Consider the following 20,088-nt stretch of genomic DNA (forward strand, 5'->3'; position numbering starts at 1 on the left):
GACACCCATCCTCCAGGGATGAACTCCCCCCCCCCGCCCCGTCCCGGAGGCTGACCCCCGCCCCCTCCCGGCCTCCGCACTCTCATTGGCCAAACCTGACACGCCCCCCGAGGGCCCCGCCCCACTCCGCGGCCCCGGACCCTACGCCGCCTGCTCCCTCCCCGGCCCGGCTTTGCCGGGACCGGCTCCCTCCAGGTTTTCTCCCAGGTCCTCGGGGGAGGCGGGAACTCAGATCTCTCGAGCAGTACTGGTGTCCGGTCCGGGCTTGGGGTGGGCAGGGTGGGGAGGGGGAGGGACGGAGGGACTCGAGACAGGCTGGGAAGAAGGATGGGAGGGGGAGGGGTGGAGGTAAGGGGAGGGGTGGAGGTAAGGGGAGGGGTGGGGGCAATGCTTGGCTTGCCCCCCCCCCCGGCTTGCCCCCAGCCTAGGGTCTGCAAAGAGACCCAGAGGAGGGGCAGGGAGAGAAGAGCGTTTCTGGGAACCGCTCCTGGGCCCCTCCCCCCCTCCCCCCCAGAGCAGGAGGCTGCTGGGAGTTCCTGAGACGCTGGTTTTCCTCATTTCACTCTGCGGCGACCTCACCTGCTTGCTCAAGGCCATCAGAGCCCCACGATATGCAGGTTCACATGGCTTCACGCTGTCCCTCCGCGGGACCGGGCGGGGCCCCCTTGCAGCCAGCCAGAGCCCCTGCCGGAGCCCCCCGGGGGGCACACAGACTCCCCCTTGGGTCCAGGCACGATTTCGCAGATGAGTAACCAGATGCCCGTGCAGGACTCTGCTACTCCACCACCTGCCCTGCAGCCCAGAGCCAGGCCAAGCGTCAAAACCAACATCCCCTCTGCCGTGTGCTAACCACAGCTCACCAGTTTTCTAACTTCAGGGTCGAGAAGCCTGAGACAGGAGGGCCAGGCAGCCTCGGAGCCGCCCCTGCAGGGCCCGGGAGGGCAGGCCAAAGTCCAGCAGAAGCCCCAGGCCTGCTGTGGGGCCTTTCAGGGAGGGGCTAGGGGGTCCTAAGTCTGCAGGGGGAGTGGGCCTGAGGTGGAGGAAGACTTCAGTCCAGATGCGCGGGGTGGGCAGGAAGGGGCTGGTTACTCACCTCTCCCTGCGTCACGCAGGGCCTACGGGTGGCGTGGAACTGGTTGGAGCAGAAGCAATGGGATCCAGCCTAAGTATCTGTCAGGACAGGCTCTGTGGGCAGGGAGCTTCCTGGTCCCAGGGAGTGTGGGAAAAGTGCTCTCCTAGCCCTGCAACTGCACTCCCCCTGGACCCACTCCCAGCCCCGGGGCACTCCCAGCCTCTCAGAGAAACTTGCTGAAGTTCTTCTGGGTGAGGCTTATCTGAGCAGGGCTGCGGAGGAGGGCTTCTCAGAGGAGGTGACACCTCTGCAGAGTCCTAAGGATGAGCTGGCAGGATCCAGGGGGCTGGAGTCCCCCCTACCACCACCACACACCCACTGCCTGGCGATGGGCTGCAACACGGGCGTGTACAGGCGTGTGTGTGTGCACGTGGGTCTGCGTGTGTGGGAGAGGGCAGACAGAACCCAATACGTGGGACGCATAAGGAAATGATACACAGATTGCAAGCACGTAGGCTGGCTCTGCGTGCCGTGGAGCTGTGGCAGGGTCCTAAGCTCTTCTGTTCTAGAAGGAACCTCTAGCTGATCAGGGACCAAAGGGGGTGGGCCAGTGTAGAGACACTTCTGCAGTCCTGAGAGGGGGGACGTGGACTTGGGTAGAAGGTGGCAGCAGAGCGGGAGAGTCTGCAAAGCTGGGAAAGGAGCAGCTGACGGAGTGTCTGGGTGGTGTCCGTCAGCCGGGAAGGAACCAGGGTGTGAGCGTGGGATCTTGAGGGGAAAACCTGCTGGGGCTCAGTGCTCGAGGGGGTGGAGACGTGGGTCACACACAGGTGCAGGAGCGTGGGGTCTGAGCTGGGGGTACCACAGGGCGTCTTCTGCATCGAGGTAGTATTTAGGGCCCTGACTCAGGACGAGATGAACGCAGGAGGGGTTGATGTGGGTCCAGGGCACAGTGCCTGTTACCCTTACTATTCCCCGAGGGGCCCACCTCAACGTCACCTCTTCAGGGACGCCAAGGAGGTTTTGGCTGGGGCAGGACCAGGGCTGGGGGCAGGTCTCCGCCAGAGCTTACCTTCCCAGCCCAGGTGAGGCACAGTTTCGGGCCTCGGCCAGCAGGAGGGTATCCAGACCCCACAGCAGCACCTGTGCCCCTCACAGCATCCCCAGGAGCTCAGACTCAGCTTGGTAGCTGTCCTTGAAGTCGCATCCTTACGAGGGGCGCCCCAGCCCACCACAGGCACCGGGGGCCTGGCCTCAGTTTGTGGGCACCACCTTGGAGGTAGTTGGGTTAAGGGTCTGGGAGGGCGGGTGCAAAGTCCCTCTGCAGATGCCACAGGAGGGGCTGGGCTGGCAGGTGCCGAGAAACCTTCCAGAACTGGAGTCTGTGACGAGGCTCCTGGGGTTGGAGTCTGGGCAGGGGCTTCTCGGAGGAGGGGGCAGGGGCTGGGCCTTGTGTTGGTTCCGACTCAGCCCGTGGGTGGGTTCGTGGGATTGAGGCCTTCAGGACATGGCCTGGCCACATCCCCAGAGGAGGCTCTGCCAGCCAAAGGGGGCTTCTCTGCTGGCCTCTAGTGATGCAGGGACCCCTGGCCCCAGCGTCCAGGCAGAGGGAGGGCAGCAGGCTGCACAGGCCTGGGGTCCCACCTCTCACCCAGAAGCTCCGCCCTGCACCTGGCCCAGTGCTGGGATGCAGGGTCCCACGTGGTGAGGTGTGGGTCACTCAGTCCAGGGGCTCATGCCAGCCGATGGCCACAGTTGAGAGAGAAAGAGCCTTGACGGGGAAGCAGGGCCGAGAAGGTTGCTGGAGGTGGCCTCAGGGAGAGAGGCCTGTGTACCGGAGACCCCGGGGCCCTCAGGTGATGGCTGGGGTACACTGTGGGATGGCGTGTCCCCCTTCTAGCAGGACCAGAGGAGAGGAGGACCAGGGGACCTTGCTCTTGGGACCCTCAAGGAGGTGCCAAGGGCCCCGGCTTGCCTGGGACGTGGGGCTTTCCATGTGAAAACAGGAACTGTCCTGGAGAAGCCCGGCCAGCTGGTCACCCTCCCTCTCGGGTCCCTGGAGGCCAGACAGCCTCACGCTGGGCCTTGACCTACAGGAAGGAAGGAAAGACGCTGGGGTGGGCGACAGCCCGGGCAGCAGAGCAGGGGTGGGCACTGCAAGGTCGCAGGCCCCGTCTCCAGGGCCCTGGAGGAACACCTTACCCCAAGTTCCATACTTGGGCAAGAACTACAGCTTCAACGGAGAGGTGTCCATCCAGGAAGACGTGGAGGGGGGAGTGGCTAGCAGCTGGTGGTCTGGCCTGGCTAGGGCCTGGGTGGGGGGTGGTGAGAGGGCAGAAGGGCAGCCTGGAATCAGGAAAAGACGAGCCTTCCAACTTCATGGGAAAGCAGGGCTCAGAGACAGTAGCCATACACCTGTTCACCAGGCTGGGAGGGCGGAAACCGAGGCAGGACACGTGGCATGGATGCACTCCTCTCCATGTGCTCCTGGTGCCTCAGTCCCCGAAACAGGCACAGGCCCGAGGGACCCGGAGGGGCCCCACATTTCCCCGAGCACCACCTCCTCTGGTCCTGGTCCCTCATCCCCCACTAGAAGGGACCGCCCCATGTTCTGACCATCCATCCCACACACCTCTACCCATCGGGAAGAAGCAGGAAGGACTTCCAGGACCCCAGAAGAGAAGTCACAAACCCAGGCACCCGTTCTTACCCCGGAGAACCCCCCTGGCCGGCACCAGTGCCTCCCCCTGCCGGAGGACACTGTCAGAGAGCCTGGCTCTTTGGTCTGTGTTGGCAACAGCCACACTGACACCTCAAGAGGTGACAAGCAGCAGCTTCCCTTCTGGGCACCCTGGGACCTGGTGGGGGGGTTTCTGGGGCCCCTGCTGCCTCCCACCCCTGGCCCTCTGGTCCGATGCCCAGCTCGGGGGGCGGCCAGGTCTCACACGCATTTTGCAAACCGGAGAAGCATGAGGGATAGCCACGGCCTCTCGCCCTATCCCTTCCACTGGGACTCAGCCCTGCTGGATGGACAGGTGAACACAGACGAGGGCACAAGTCAGACACCCCTGGCCCAGGCCCTGATTTGACAGTCGAGGAGGAGGGGCTGCCCAAGGTCACACCGCCAACAGTGACCGAGCCGGGACCAGACTGGCTCTGCAGGCAGCCCTGCTGGGCCAGCAGCTCCACAGCTTACCCGGCTTTGACAAGCATCTCATCCTCTCAAGCCTCAGTTTCCCCATCTGCAAAATGGGACAATGCTAATTCCTCCCTCGTAGGATACATGTGAGGATTAAATGAGGCAACCTGCACGTAAATCGCGTGGCCGGGGCGGCTGCCTGGCACAGAGAGGGTGTGTTGCCAGCAACAGCAGAGTACCGACCAGGGATGCCGCTGAGCACCGGGCATGTGTGCAGCCGGGCGAAACAGCCTGTGTTCCATGAAGACAGACCCACCAGTCGCTGTGATGTGTGTCCCACAGACCCCCTGGGTCGCGTGGTAGCACTGTCCAAGCTGCTTGTTACGTAAATACTGCTTCATCCTGTCTGACAATTTATTAGGGAACTGCACATGATTTGGGGGTACAAATGCCTTTGTTGGGGTTGGAGTCTCCCTGCCAGCCCACACCCCTGGGCTCAGAGCAAATGTCCACTTTTCATTACAGAGGCAGCTGGTGGGGTCCTCAGTGCTCGGCTGTGCCCTGCCCACCCCTCTAGGTCTGGAGGGAGAGACCGATGATGCAGAGGGTGATGCCTCTTCTCAAGGAGGGGGCCCCTGTGCCAGGCACATAGGACATGGCCTCCGAGCCTCATCAGGAGCCTTACAGATGAGAAAGCAGAGGCACAGAGAGGTTAAGCGATTTGCCCAAGGTCACACAGCCAGGAAGAGGCAGTCACTCTGCTCAACTCCAAAGCCCACAGAGTTGCCCATCGACCAGGCAGCGCCCACTACCTTGCCCCCTGTCCCATTCCTCTTGCTGTGCGAAGATGCCACCGGCAGGAATCTGGGCCCGCTGGCACCCTGGGGGCAGCCGTGGGCTGTGGCCATACCCTCCTGTCCCCCCAGCAAGGGGACCAGCTGCTGCCTCTCACCCCCCACCTGCACTCCAGGCCATGAGGCACCTCCTGGCACCATCCTCCGAACTCCCCTCCCTCTCCTTCCTCTCACCCCCCATCCCAGGCTCCCTGAGCCCTCAGGACTGGCCTCTCCCAGGCTCGCAGCCTCTGCTGGTGCCCCGTCATTGCCGCTTCCCTGACTCTTCCTCACCTCGCTCCCAACTGCTGGTCCTGGCACCTGCAGCCACCACTCAACCACAGGACCCTGGACCCCCAGCTAGAACCCTCTGGGGCTCCCTGGTGCCTTCGGGATGTAGCCAGCTCCTGGGCCAGATGGGTCCCCAGGCCCTGCAAACCTGCGACCCTCTCCAGCCTCCATCCAGCCCCCACCCAGTCCATTCCCTGCTCCCTCTCCAGGCACCAGCTGCGACGGGCCGTGGAGGCCTGCAAGGCCTGGGCATGGCCACCTCCCTGCCTGGGCCCCCCTCCGTTCCCAGACTCATCATCCTCACCCCAAAGCTGGGGTGGCCCCTGCTGGGGGCTCCTGCTGTATCCCACTTCCCACCATCATAGCACACCTGTCCCGGTAGCTGTGGAGGTTCAGGGTTTGTGCCTGACCGTGGGCAGCTTGGAGGCGGACCCCAGGCCTTCCCTGGCGGCCCACAGGGTTCCCTTAGGGTGTGGGCTTATTTTTGGGGGTGTGGACAGCTGATGGAGATTGTGGGGCACACGCATCCCTTCAAGCCTGCTGTCTCATCTGCTGTCCCCCCAGCCAGGCACTTCTGCCCAGATGCCCGCTGGGCCTTAGCCCCCAGCCCAGACATGGGAGTTATAGTTACTGGTTTGGTCGTTGATGTTGTCAGGTGGGCCAGAGTCCAGTTCCCGGATCAGGCCTGAAACCCGGGCCCCCCCCAGTGAAAGTGCCCCATCCTAACCACTGGGCCACCAGGGAATTCCCCAGGTGTGCCCCGCAAGGGAAGGTCCGCGTGCGGCCCCCCAGGCCCAGCAGCGGGGGTGGGCAGGGGCGTGCACCACCAGGGAATTCCCCAGGTGTGCCCCGCAAGGCAAGGTCCGCGTGCAGCCCCCCAGGCCCAGCAGCGGGGGCGGGCAGGGGCGGCCAGGTGCAGGCCTTACAGAGAGATCCAGTGACCGACCGGCGGCACCGATGGCGCGAACAAGGCAGAGGGCGCTGGGGTGAGGCCGGGCCCCTGCAGGACCTGGCAGGAAAAGGAAGAGGAGGGGCTGAAGGGCAGCCGAGGGGAGGGGGGAGGGGGGAGGGGAAGAGAAGGGGCGAAGGGGAGGGGGAAAGGCGAGGAAAAGGGACGCGGACGGGGGAGGGGGAGGGGCGGCTGAGGCCCTCACCTGGGTTCTGTGGCCTCTTTGTCTCTCCCCTCCTTGGCTCCCTGGCCCCCTGCCCACCCTGGAGACAGCAGAGGCCGCATGCTCTTTACCGCTAAGGTGTGAGGGACACCCCTCACCCCAAGCACCTTGGGGTGCTGGAAATTTTTTGAAACTGAGGCTTCCCCCTCCACAGCCTTGACTGGCCACAGTGGGCAGACCTCACCCCAGTCTTAGACTCGAGGAGACTCAGGGTCACAGAGAGTGAGGCCCTTGGCCAAGGCACCCACGGGGGGAGGAAGAGTGAGGTGGGCAGGCAGGCGGCAGTGGGGGGAGGGGGTGGCTGGAGGCTGCGCAGGGTCCGCCCTCCACTTTCCGGCCCCAGTGGGCTGCGTGGGCGGGCTGCTGGAGGTGGTGCCCTTTGTGGACACCAGGGGGCAGCAGGCCCCCAGTTTGGGGCCTCAAGGCTGCTGCCGGCGGGTGGGGAGGCGGCCTGGGCTGGTCTGGCCGGGGGCCCAGGGGCTGCTGCTCACATTGAGGACGGTTGTGGTCCCCCTGCCCGGGCCATTGGGGGAGGGAGGGGACAGGCACCGCTTCTGCTGAGCCCCTACTCTTTGCAGCCCTGGCTTGGCCGGGTTGTCTTACTTTCACCTCCTGGCCTCTGTCCTGATCAGCTGCTGCTCACCTTGGAAACGCTGCGGGGGCGGGGGGGGGGGGCGGCCGGGGGGGAGTTGGGCAAACGTGGGGAGTGAGTGGATAGGGGAGCGGACAGAGTGGTGAGGGCTGTCCTCCTCGCCTGACCGTGGGCGGGCAGCAGGCAGGCGGCTGCTCCCTCATCCTGCCCTGACTTGCGGTGGGAGCCTGCTGGGGGTGTCCCAGTGCCTGCGGGTACTAGGTGCTCAACTAATGTCTCACATGAAGTCTCTCCTGAAGCCTAGGAAGCCCCTGCCTCTTGTTCCTCCATGGCTGCGGGGGTCCAGGTCCTGCTGTGGGAGGGCTGGGGACCATCACATCTCCTCCCTGGCATTTCAGCTGCTCTGAACGCCACGCGGAGGTGTTGGAAGCAGGGTGGGAGAGGGGGTCCCTGGTGTACCCTGTGGGTAGAAGATGCTGACTCACAGGGGACCCCACTAGCTCAAGAAGACTAGACAGGAAGTTGGGGGGGCATGGTGGGCATGAGGTCTGGGAAGGGGGGGTCATCTGCTCGTCCCCGATGTGCTTTTCTTGCTGTTTCCCTGGCAAGGTGAGCCTCTGGCCCAGGGGATCGTCCAGTCTGTGTCCTGCGGGTGGGGAACCGGTGGGACTCAGAGCTGTGGCCATAGAGGGTGTCTGAGCCAGGCCCTGAGATCTTCCTCGGTGCCGGCCCCCCCCCCCCAGGACACCTCCTCAGCCCCGGGAGGGTCTGTCTGGAGCCTCGGATGACCAGTGGTCCAGGGGCTCCTGGGACTTTGAGGACTGAAACCAGCAAAGTCCCAATTAAGGTGGGAAGAGGGGTTCCCCCTGCTTGAGACCCCCGGGGTCGGGGGAAGCAGCCCCGGTCTATGTTGGAGATGGGGCGGAGGAACTCTCACGTCCAGGGCCGTTCCTGTTTCCCCGCTCCTCCCCCGGGGCTGCCCAGCCCCTCCCACCGATTCAGGGTTGGGGGGAGTGAGGACCCCGGCCCCGACCCTGAGTACAAGGCAGTCCCTGTAATCGGAGCTTTGGATTCGCGTTGTGTGGCTTGCGGACAGTCACCGGAGGGAGGCCGGCACCTGCGGAGGACGTGCCTGGCAGCCGCCCCGAGAACAGCCCCTCCTGGGGGGCCGGGGGCGGGGCGAGCCAAGCGGCGGGAACTCGGTGCGGGAGGAACATTCTCGCTGCGCGCGGGGTGCTGGCCCCCTGCCAAGGGCGCCAGGAAACCTCCCCCTGTGCGTGCGGGCGCGCAAGCACAGAGCTGGGCCGATCCGCCTGTCGCTGGGGGCTGGCTGGTTAATCTGTAACTCTCCCTACCCCTCGGGGCCTCCAGGCCCCATCTTACGGAGGAGAAGGTGAGGCTCAGAGGGGCAGCGGCCTCCCCAGGGGGCCTGCCAGGCCGGCCCAGGGCCTTGGTGAAGTGCGCCGCTGGGTGACGTGCTTTGACTCCCCGGGCACACTGGGTGAGCTGGTGGGGCGGTGAGGGCCTTACCCTGGTGGGCAGGAGGTGGACAAGCTGAGATCTGTACGTGGGAAGGCCGACTTGGCTGGGTGGGAGCTCGGTCACCTCCCTGGTAGGATGAACCCCAGAGGTCAGCCATCCCGGGCGAGGGCCATACACCCACATGTGCCCGCCCCTGGCTCCAGGGCTCGCGGGGGTGTCAGGGGACGTTAACCTCGGGACCCTTGACTTGTTTCCTCTCCCGCTTTTGTGCCTACCGGCCCCTCATAGCAGTCAGGTGGAGGGGCTCAGGGCTGGGCCAGAGGCACAGATCAGCTGCCGTTGAGCACTGGGTGACCGCAGGCAGGTTGCTTAACCTCTCTGAGCCTCAGGCTCCTCCCTTGGCAAATGGGCATCAAAACGCCTCCGTCTTCAGGTTCTTGGAATGATTAGAGGCAAGGAGGCCAGCCTCAGTGCAGGGCAGGCTCGAGGTAGCTACTGTGGTCACCAGTTGTCATGTCCTTCCAGACTCCTCAGACAGGGCAGTACCCTGGATAGCAATCAGAGAGCTGTGGGAAGGGCACAGACACAGAGGCCCCTGCAGGGTCCCCAGAAGCACTGCTGGGGGTGGGCCCTGGCACACCCACTGCCCCAGTGGGTCCCTAGGAGAAGGGAGGTTTGGGGCAGCCAGAGAGGCCGCTGGTGCCGAAGTCAGCCACCAGGGGGAAGCACGCGGCTGAGGATGGCGTTTCCCTGCCACCAGAGACCAGGTTCGGCCACTCATTCCGGCAAGCATGTTTCTCCTCCCTGGAAAAAGAGCCCACAGTATCCACCGACTGTGGGGTGTTGTGAGGACTAAACGCCCCCCCCACATCGGGCCTTAACCACTGTAAAAGCTGGAGCAAGTCCTTGGATCTTCCTGAACCTTCCTTTCCTCCCCGGGATATACCCGTGCCATATATGTGAGTCAGGGGAAGTAGTGTCTGTACCGGATGACTCTCACTGTTTAGTGACTGAAGATGCGATGAAAGTTTCTCACTCCCGTCCTGGTCAGGTGGGTGTGCAGAAGGCGCCGTGGGTCTGGTGGTTCGGCTCCACGTGGGCTTTCAGGGCTCCTGGCGCTGCAGGCTCTGCTGTCCCCAGGGGCCCCTCTCCCCCCCCCCCCCGCCCACGCCCCCGCCAGTGGGGAGGGGAGGAGGACCGCTTGGCTGGTTTTGATGGGCGCTGCCTGGAAGTGGTGCAGAGCACCCCTGCTCACGTCTGTGGCCCCCGTCGCAAGGGGGTTGGGCACGTGGGCTTTCTGTGTGCTTACAGGAAAAGGCAAAGGTTTGGTGAGCTCGTAGCTTTTACTCTGCTGCTCCTAGGCTGGATGAGGTGAGAGCTACAGAGATGTATCTGCAGGATACCAGCAGGGGGCCTGGCGCTTGGGACTCCCACCCCCCACCCCCCGCTGCAAATAGGCTCCCCGTTGCTGCACATGCAGGATTTGGGGGGTAGGGTAGCCCCGCCCCTCCCTGGTTCTGCTGTCTGCACAAACATTGTTCCTTTTAAATGCTTCTTTCCTTTGGATACATTTTAAGTTACAAAAGCAGATCCTGGCTGTCGTACCTAGACACATATTTGCTTGTCCAGAGCCCCTTGGGGCGGAGGGCTGGGCCTCCTCTCAGTGCTGGCAGCTCCCAGCCCTCCCCACCATCCGTCCCTGGCGCAGGGAGGGACCCAGCCTACTACTGGGAACAGCAGGTTCAGTAAGCCAGTGGGTACCATCCTGGATCGAATTCAAGGTCACAGACTCAGAAGGTCACCTCCCTGCCCTAATGAGGTGACTGAGCGAGGAGGTGTCCCCATGGCCCCTGGAGAAATATAACTAGGACACCAGGCAGCTGGGGGTGGCCCTGGCAGCTGACCCAGCCTCTGTGCCTCCAAGCCTCCAGCTCTCCGTTCCCTCCCCCGTAAAACAGGTGAGGCCCAGCAAGGGATCTGCGGAAACCATCCTGTGCAGGGCTCAGCTGGCTGAGGGCCCCACAGCTGCCACGCTATGTGACCCAACATGTATGGGACGCCCACTTCCAGTCCTTGGCGACGGGACTCCAAGTCACATGCTGTTGGGCTTGTCGCTGGGGGGGGCCCCGGGACCCATCTGCCTGAACTCAGCTGGCACCCATGGGGGTGTCTCGTGTGCACCGAAGGCAGTCGGGATGGCCCTCCCAGGCCTGTCCTCGGGCCAGACCGTGCACGCGCAGGGCAGGGTTGCAAGAGGCCTGGTGCAGGGTCAGCTCCCGTAAGTTATGAAGCGTGCACTAGGTCCCCTGCCCTTGGGGGGGCCAGGGCACACAGGTGTTCATACCATGGGGCAGTCCTTGCCAGGGATGAGAGTGCTGGCTCCCCTGGGTGCCCAGAGCAGGGCTGGGAGTGCGGTGGCTTCAGTCTTGTCCGAAGGGAGATGGCCTGGAGGCTGAGCCTGGGCCGGGGGTTGGCTCCTTCCCCGGCCTGCCCTCCCAGATGGCTGAAGTCAGGGCATCCTGACCTCTTGGGAAATCCTGGGGGCCATGTGGTTCCATGTTTGGTGGTCACTACCCACTGTGGCCCTGTGCATATGGCCTCTGGGGAGACTGGTGTGGCCGTGGCACTAGGGTGGGGCAAGGCCCTGCCTCCTAACTCCAGGCCAGGTGATATCAGCCCCACCCAAGGGGTCCACAGGGCCAGGGGAGCCTCTGTCATCTTATTTTCCCGAAGATAAAAAGTTGTACTGGACTTCCCTGGTGGCACAGTGGTTAAGAATCCGCCTGCCAGTGCAGGGGACACCGGTTCGAGCCCTGGTCCGGGAAGATCCCACATGCCGCGGAGCAACAAAGCCCGTGCACCACAACTGCTGAGCCTGTGCTCTAGAGCCCGCGAGCCACAGCTACTGAGCCTGTGTGCTACAACTACTGAAGCCCGTGCGCCTAGAGCCCGTGCTCCGCAACAAGAGAAGCCACTGCAACGAGAAGACGGCGCGCCACAACGAAGAATAGCCCCGCTCACCGCAACTAGAGAAAAGCCCGCGCAGCAACGAAGACCCAACGCAGCCAAAAATAAATAAATTAATTAAAAAATTTGTACCAACTGTACTTGTGGAAAAGTTGGAATAGAATGCACAAAAAAGAGGAAAGAAATATAACACGAATCATCAACTTTGCATCCACTTTGGTCCTGCTGTCAAGAGCCGAGAGTGGCAACGTGCCCTGTCCCTTAGCTGGGCTGATGGCTTCTTCTGCTGGCCTTCATCCCAAACCTTGCCTCCACAAGCCTCCTCCAGGACACGTCTGCATGCTAGCAAGGAGTCCCGTCCCTGAAGGGACCTGGAACCCACCTGACCCTGCGGGGGAGGCAGGCAGGTTGGGTTGGGTCGGCCCCAGCTCCTTTCTCACTGGGCTCGTGGGCTCACCCAGGACAGGGGCTGGGAGCTCAGGGCCCTGCTGGGCCCTCCAGCAGGAGCTTGGCCGTCCCCCTCCCCACCTGAGCTGCTGGAGGCATTTCCTAGGCCCCCAGCCCTGGGACAGGCTGGGCCAAGGACATAGCTGCAGAAAGTTACAGTCTCCTGTGGCCTGGCCCCGATGGGATGGCCACTGGGGAGAGCCAGGGGCCACACCAAGAAGCGGGGGAGCAGGGTCATAGGCCTTGCCGGGCAGGTCCTTCCCTTTCTGGGCTGGCTTCTTCTCTCCCTGACACTGTGGTAGGGCCCACTGGCTCGCATGCCCTGTCATTCATTCTTGGGTGTGTACTTTCCCAACCAACATGTTTCCTGGGCACAAATGAGGGGGTGCTAGCCTTCCAGGATGGAGACACAGAGGCGCAGGTCCTATAAGCAGCTGGACCAGGGCTGCCTGGGCACCCTCGTGGCTGCTCTCTGCTGCCCCCCCCGCCCCCACCCCATCTGGCGGTTCCCTGTGTGACAAGGGATAAGCCTGGCCGGGAGGATCAGCGTGCACAGTCAGGGTCCCAGGCTGGGCAGGGCCAGCCCCACCCTAGTGGAGAAGCCCTCAGCGCCCTGTCCAATAGCCAGCCAGCCAACCCCCGGCCTGGCCAAGCCTGAAGTGGCCGAGCACCCAGTCAGTGACGTAGCTCAGGATGTCACAGGGCGCATAGCTCAGGATGGGCACGGCCAGTTTCCCATCCACTGCGCAGGACTTACGGCCCCAAGGGCTACAGTCTCCAGACCCTGGCTCCAGGCGACTGTGGGCCAGCTCTCAAGGTGTCTGCCACTTCGCCCTTGGAGAAAGAGCGGAGCAGAGCCTCCCTCCCCCGGCCCCCCAAACTCCTCTCCCCGCTCACTCGTGGGCCTTAGGTCTAGCAGGTGTGTTAGGGCTCCAGGTGCGCGGAACCCTGCCAGGCACACAAGCCTCGGGCGCAGCAGGCCGCGCGGGGGCAGCCGAAGACCCTATCTAGCTCCAGCCAGGGACGAGCTGGCCGCGGCGGGTTAAAGGCCCGTCAACTGGCGCGGGAGGCCCAAGGGCGAGCGCGGGCGGCGGGGCTGGGTGCCCCCGGGGGGGCGAGTCGGGCCAGGCCGAACGCCGGTCTTGCCGGGGGTCGTCGCCCGCCGCGCCCGGTAGGGCGCGCCAGCAGGGGTGGGGGGGGGCGCCCGCGCCACCGCCGCCGAGCAGCCCCCGCCTGCAGACAAAGGAGCCGGCGGGGGGCGGGAGCGGGGGCGGGGGTGGGGGTGGGGTGGGGGTGGGGGGGATGGGGCGAGGGGGCGGGGCGCCGCGGTGTCACGTTACCGCCCGCAGCGCCCTTTAACTCCGGCCCCGCCCCGCGCACCGCCCCCTCCCCCGCCGCTGCGCGCGCCCCGCGCCCCGCCAATCGGCCCTCGCGCCCCGCCCCGCCCTCGGGTGGGTGTGTGCGCAGGGCCAATGGGCGGCGGGCGGGGGCCGGACCGCCGGAGGGGCGGGGGCAGCGCGGCGCCGGCCAATCGCCGCGGTGTTGTTGAAACTGAAAATACTACATTATGCTAATAGCAGCGCGGCCCGTGCGCGGGGGGGTGGGACCCTCGCGTATAAAGGGGCGCGCGAGGACTGGGCGTTCCACAGGCCAAGTGCTCTGCGCTCGGTGGGTGCCAGCCAGGCCAGGGCTAGCCGAGCGAGCGAGGACAGGCACCCGAGGGGGCGCGGCCGCCGGCCGGACGACACAGCGAGCGAGACTCAGGAGCAGTCCACGGCCCGACAGCCAGGTAGCCGCCGCGCCGCCCTCCCAGCGCGTCCCTTTGCAAATGCAGACTCCGGCGCGCGGGGTCTCACTTGCGCCCGGCCTCCGCCCTCCTTTCCTCTCTTCCTCCTCCTCCTCCTCTCCTCTCCTCTCCCGCCGCCCGGCCCGCGCAGCCCCCGGAAAAGTCCGATGCGTATCTCCGCAGCGCGTCGGCAATGGAGCGCCTGGTCGCCCGCCGCACCTTTCCCCTGTTCGCGCGCACCAGCGCTTGCCGCAGCCTCTTCGGGCCCGTGGACCACGAGGAGCTCAGCCGCGAGCTGCAGATGCGCCTAGCCGAGCTGAGCGCCGAGGACCAGCGTCGCTGGGACTACAACTTCCAGCAGGACGTGCCACTGCGGGGCCCCGGGCGCCTGCAGTGGACCGAGGTGGACAGCGACTCCGTGCCCGCCTTCTACCGCGAGACGGTGCAGGTGGGGCGCTGTCGCCTGCTCCTGGCGCCTCGTCCCCGCCCGGACGGCGCGGGCGATAGCCCGCCCTCCGGGCCGCCGGCCGATGAGTCCCTCGACGGCCTCGGGGAGGCGCCGGCGTCGCCGTCCAGCGGCCCGTCCGTAGCGCCTGCCCCGGCCCCGGCCCCGGCGCCGCAGGAGAGCTCTGAGCCGGAGGCGGTCCCGCCGCCGCGCAGCCAGGAGCCCCTGGCCGAGCCGCCGCACTCAGGGATTTCGGGGCGCCCCGCGCCGGGCACTGCCGCCACTGCCACCAACACCAACGCCGCCGCCGCCACTGCCGCCGCCGCTGCCACCACTGCCGCCGCCGGAGGCGCCGCGATCAAGAAGCTGTCCGGGCCTCTCATCTCCGGTGAGTCCCGCGCGGCCCCGCCCCGGCCCGGCCCGGCCCGGCCCTGCTTTGTCCGGCCGGCCGGGCTCCCAGGCCCTCGGGGGCCTCTCTTGGTCCCCGCCTCCTCCGTGGCGTTAAAGGGCCCGCAGCGCGCGGGGCGAGGCAGCGCCCGCACCCCGTCCCCGCCCTGTTGTTGTGCTCCGGAGAGGTTCGCGCGGGAGGGTTGGGAGGGCGCGCTCTGGCCCCCTCCGAGCGCGATCCTCGCCCGGGCCACTGGAGACCCTCCTCGGGCGCGGCCCGGCGCGGCGATCGCGGCGCGGAGGGGGTTAAGCGCGGCGGTAGCCCCGGGGGGCTTGGCCGCGGGACAAGGGGAAATGCTTACACAGCACATTGCGCGGCGACGTAAACAAAGCTGACCCGCCGCGGACCTCGGCGCGGGCGGGGACGGCGCCCCCCCACCGGCCGCCCAGCCGCCCGCGCCTCCTCCCGGCACCCTCTTGGGCTCCCCGGCCGGCCCCGCCCTGACCGGCCGCGCGCGCTGTGGCCCGCAGATTTCTTCGCCAAGCGCAAGAGACCCGCGCCCGAAGCCAAGGCGTCGAACGAGGTTCCCGCGGGATGCGCCGCGCCCGGCGCCGCTCCAGCCGTCGGCTCGGCTGAGCAAACCCCGCGCAAGCGGCTGCGATGAGAGGTGAGCGCGGCAGACGGGGCGGGCGGGGAGGGGCGTCCCGCGGGGTCCCGGCGGCCAGTCTGTCGCCGCTCGCTCACCGCACCTCTCTCCCGCAGCCTCGCGCCCAACGAGCCCCGAGGGAGCCCGCTGGGCAGCGGACAGGAGAGGAGCGCTGGGCCTCGGCTGGGACCGTCCATGTAGCAGCAACCGGCGGCAGCTGCCACGGAGCAGCGTTCGGTTTTGTGTTTAAAGTTTGAAAACTGTGCAATGTATTAATAACGTCTTTTATATCTAAATGTATTCTGCACGAGGAGTACACTGGTCCCAAGGTGTAAAGCTTTAAGAGTCATTTATATAAAATGTTTAATCTCTGCTGAAACTCAGTGCAAAAAAATGAAAAAAGAAAAAAAAAAGGAAAAAAGGAAAAAAACATGTATATTTGTACAAAAAGTTTTTAAAGTTATACTAACTTATATTTTCTATTTATGTCGAGGCGTGGGCCGCTCTGCCACGCGCTAGCTCGGTTATTGGTTATGCCAAAGGCACCTCACTCGCATCTGGTTATCGACAAATGTAAATTTATTTTTTATAGCGGACTCTGGGGGGAGGGGGTCGCTCACAAGCTGTAGCTGCCGTACAAGCCCATCTAGCTTGCAGTCTCTTCGCGCTTTCGCTGTCTCTTTTTACTATTATGATTATTTTAAACTTGAAGACAAATCTGTTAAAAGAAAAAAAAAAAGAAAAAAAAAAGAAAAAAAAAAAGGTTCCTGAGCCGTCTGCACCACTGCCCCGGCTCCTCGTCCGCCGGGTTCTAAATAAAGAGGCCGAATAATGCTGCAACTCAGCTCCGTGTGTGCTTGTACTGCCTCCAGCTTTCCCCTCCGGCACCCCCAAATGTTAGGGAGTTAGAACCCAGGGGGCAGCCCTAAAGGGAGGGAGGGGGGGCTTTCTCCTGGCAGGGCTGGCCCACGCCCACCTGCTCCAGGGCCCTAATTTAGGGATGAGCGGCCCCGCCCTCGCTCTGCATTTATCACATCCACACATCCACACACACACACACACACACACACACACACACACACACACACACACACACACACACACACACACACACACACACACACGTGTGCAGGGCTGTACACGGAGACCAGGGCTCACTGTTTCCCCGGCTCCAAGGAGACCACCCCAGCTGCCCTGGGCCGAGCCCCAATGGGACTCAGGTGGGCACCTGCGGGGACTGGGCCGGTCGCAGGCCCGGAAAGGGCGAACCTGAGCCTGAAATTCTTCAGGCCCCGCCCAAGGTGGACCCCAACGGCTCCAAAGTCCTCCGCTTCGTGGGCCCCGGTGTCCCCCAGGGTGGGGCCGCAGGACCGCAGATGTGTTCTGGCCTCTTCTCTCGCCCACGGTGGGGGAGGGGCAGCCTGCAGGCTTGCAGGGGAAGAAGGGAGGGGGGAGGCCAAGAGGAAGGGCCCAGGGGCAGGTGGGGGTGGGGAGGGATGAGATGCGCCGCAGCTTCGGTGGAAAAACTCGAGGCCGGATCCACCCGGGCACCCACCAGCCTTCTAGTTTCCAAGTGCTCCCTTTTAGTCAAAAGGCGAGGTTTATTTTTTTTTTTTATAGCTGACCTATAAACCTCTGAAAATTATGGCTTACAATGGAAAGCGTGGTGTAAAATAGCAAAAACGGACGGCTAGCAGTATTTTTGCTGGTGCCTTGGGCCTGGGGAAGCGGAGCAGTGGTGGTGTATTTTTTTAAGTTAACCGTTTTGGGGCTGGTTGCGACACTGATGTCCCCCACGGATCAGGGTCAAAGACTTGGCTGAAGCCTCGATTTTGGAGATGCGTTTGGACATGCGATTCACTTCCCCTCCCCCGCAGCTGCCTGAAAGGGTGGGGAGGAGGGAAGTGGGACCGGCCCGAGGCCCAGCTGGGGCTGCACGCTGAGAAATACCTCCCCTGGGAAATGAGAGTAGGGGCCCCGCCGCCTTCAGCTCAGCCCGAGCACATCCTGGGAATTAGACCTGCCGAGATCTGACTTCAGGCTCTGCACCTCTCCTCTGGGGAGGGGGCCTCCCCCAGGCCTGCCTGTGTGACCAGGTGGGAGCTCAGCCTGGCTGAGCGGGAGGGAGGAAGATGGCGCGAGCTGGGAGTCCGAGGGCAGCGCACCCTGCTGGAGTGACCGTTCACACTGAGGACAGAGTCTGGCTGGGGGTGGGCACGTCCCCACCCCAAACTCAATGCGACCGGGCATCCTACCCGCCCCCCACCCCCTGACCCCGCTCTGCTGCTTACACCCCTAGCCCCCAGCACGGACCTGGGGATGCAACCCCTTGCTACCCAGCTTCCGGGTGTCACGCAGGGTGGCTTTCTCGAAAGCACCAGGGCCGTGTAGGGACGGGAAGGGGACACTAACGTCGTTTCTGGGGCCAGTTTCTCCCCCAGGCAGGAGCTCGCAGCAGAGACCCAGAGGTTGCCCTCCATAGGGAAAAAGCACTGGATTTTGAGTCACAGTGTGACCTGGGCAACTTCTTACGGACCAGGCTGGGAAGACAAAATGTAGGGCCGCTAACCATGAACCAATGATGGGACGATAAAGGGGCAGAGGCTGAGCAGGGACTGCCCCGGGCAGTGGTGGGCAGGGCGCTTTAGCTGGGTGTTTGGGGAAGCCGTGGGATGGGATGTCACCCATAGGGTGAGTGTAGTGGAGCCAGAGGGTCCTGATAAAGCTGGAGAGTAGGGCCGAGGGGGCCACTCGGGGGTCTCCCATGGCCCTGGCATGGCCTGCTGGTGCGTGTTGGGCTGGCACATGGTTTAAACATTATTCGTTGTAAGAGTGCCTTTGAGGGTCTGCCTGCAGGGCCTCTCCACGCCCTGGTCTCCCACTGCTCTCCTGGACCTTCCTGATTCTGATGGACTGGCATCAATCGCTGGACCTTGTCTGCAGGCAGTAGGGAGCCCTTGGGGAGACTGAAGCGGGGTGACAGAAGCTGAGGCAATTTAAGAAAGCATCCTAAGGCTGCCGGGAGGAGAACAAAGGAGGGGCCAGGGAGGGGCTACTGTGGCCGGCCACCCTAGCAGAGGTACCAGGTGGGCAAACGTTCCCAGTGCCTCCAGCACACCAGACACTGCTCTAGGCACCAGAGACACAGCGATGCATGAAACAGACACAATTCCCTGCTAGCAGGAGCTGCCTCTGTGGGGAGAGGTGACATAACCCGGGGCCAGGGGGCTATTGTTTAAAGCAGGCCATGCCAGGAAGCCCCCCTCCCACCCCCCAGCAAGTGCATCTGAGCTTGGCGGAGGTGAGGGATGCAAGTCTTGAGGATTAACTGGGAGAAGGTAGTTTCAGCAGAGGGAGCAGCCAGTGCAAAGGCCCTGAGGTCTGGAGTGCTCACAGAATAGTGGACCAGAGGGGCCGGAGTGGGAGGTGGGGTGGGGGGATCTGGGAGGTATATTGGGAGGGAGAGCTGATGGGACTTGCTGATGGACTGGTCGGGGTGAGGCATGAGGGGGACTGGAAAGCGGGGAAGCGGGGGAGACCTCTGAGGTTCCTGGTTCCATGTTAGTGTGAACGTGGGCCATTCTCAGAGCTGAGGAAGCCTTCCCAGAGAAGGGGAGAGCCCCTTCTTTTGGACGTAAGTTGTAGTTCAGGCTACTCTGCCCTGATTTCCACTCCCAGCCAGGCCCTGTGGACACCAGGACAGTCCTGTCCATGAGACATTAGCTTTCCACGTTACAGGGGAGGACAGCAAAGCCACTGGCCCAGGGTCACTTGCTGGCCAAGTACCCAAGTCAGGACACAGCCCACGCTGCTGGCCCAATGGCTCTAGCTGCCCTCCCCCGATTCTGTCTCAAGAGCACTGTTTCTTTTTTTTTTAAAAAAAGTTTTTATAGGGCTTCCCTGGTGGCGCAATGGTTGAGAGTCCGCCTGCCGATGCAGGGGACACGGGTTCGTGCCCCGGTCCGGGAAGATCCCACATGCTGCGGAGCGGCCACAGCAGTGAGAGGCCCGCGTACCGCCAAAAACAAAACAAAACAAAAAAACCCGAAAAGTTTTTATACGTTATTTAAATATTAACGAAAGTCTATATTTTATATGAGTTCACTCTCCATGTTGGATATTGTATGGGTTTGGACAGATGTATAAGGACATGAATCCACCATTACAGGATCCTAAAGAGTATTTTCCTGCCCTAAAAATCCTCTGTGCTCTGCCTGTTCATCCTTCCTCCCAGCCCCTGGCAACCACTGAACTTTTACTGTCTCCATAGTTTTGCCTTTTTCAGAATGTCATAGTGTTTGCTTCCTACAATGTGGAGCCTTTTCTCATTGGCTTCTTTTTTCACTTCACTTCTTAAGTTTCCTCCAAATGAGCTTGGTAGCTCATTTTATTTTTTTAATTTTTAAAAAATTTTTTGTTTTTGTTTTTGTTTTTTGGCGGTACGTGGGCCTCTCACTGTTGTGGCCTCTCCCGTTGCGGAGCACAGGCTCCGGACGCGCAGGCTCAGCGGCCATGGCTCACGGGCCCAGCCGCTCCGCGGCATGTGGGATCTTCCCGGACCGGGGCACGAACCCGTGTCCCCTGCATCGGCAGGCGGACTCTCAACCACTGCGCCACCAGGGAAGCCCTTGATAGCTCATTTTAAAATATTTCTCAGTAATATTCCATCATCTGGATGGACCACAGTTTATTCAACTATTCACCTACTGAAGGACATCTTGACTGCTTCCAAGTTTGGGCAATTGTGAATAAAACTGTGCACAGTTTTGGTGTGGAGCTAAGTTCTCAACTCCTTGGAGGAAATACCAAGGAGCATGGTTGCTGGATC

General features: G+C 63.2%; 1 protein-coding gene across 2 annotated transcripts; it reads left to right on the forward strand.

Annotated features, from left to right (window-relative positions):
• The first annotated feature begins 13,652 nt into the window (after positions 1–13,652).
• Positions 13,653–16,095, forward strand: CDKN1C (cyclin dependent kinase inhibitor 1C). Of its 2 annotated transcripts, none has more exons than XM_082661226.1 (4): positions 13,653–13,784; positions 13,965–14,614; positions 15,145–15,281; positions 15,377–16,095. In XM_082661226.1, exons 2-3 carry the CDS (start codon positions 13,975–13,977, stop codon positions 15,276–15,278), a joined length of 774 nt encoding a protein of 257 aa, XP_082517352.1. In that variant the 5' UTR covers positions 13,653–13,784; positions 13,965–13,974; the 3' UTR covers positions 15,279–15,281; positions 15,377–16,095. The 2 variants fall into 2 exon arrangements, with proteins under 2 accessions (XP_082517352.1, XP_082517353.1); XM_082661227.1 differs by having other exon boundaries at positions 13,659–13,784; positions 13,933–14,614.
• Positions 16,096–20,088: the final 3,993 nt, after the last annotated feature.

The sequence above is a fragment of the Grampus griseus genome (assembly GCF_964374135.1).
Source record: "Grampus griseus genome assembly, chromosome: 8".
Lineage (NCBI taxonomy): Eukaryota > Metazoa > Chordata > Mammalia > Artiodactyla > Delphinidae > Grampus > Grampus griseus.

Excerpts from the sequence above, each read along its gene's own strand:
- CDKN1C (XM_082661226.1), top strand. The coding sequence starts at position 13,975 with ATGGAGCGCCTGGTCGCCCGCCGCACCTTTCCCCTGTTCGCGCGCACC. Across the intron at positions 14,615-15,144 it reads GTCCGGGCCTCTCATCTCCG|ATTTCTTCGCCAAGCGCAAG; the intron begins GTGAGTCCCGCG and ends TGTGGCCCGCAG.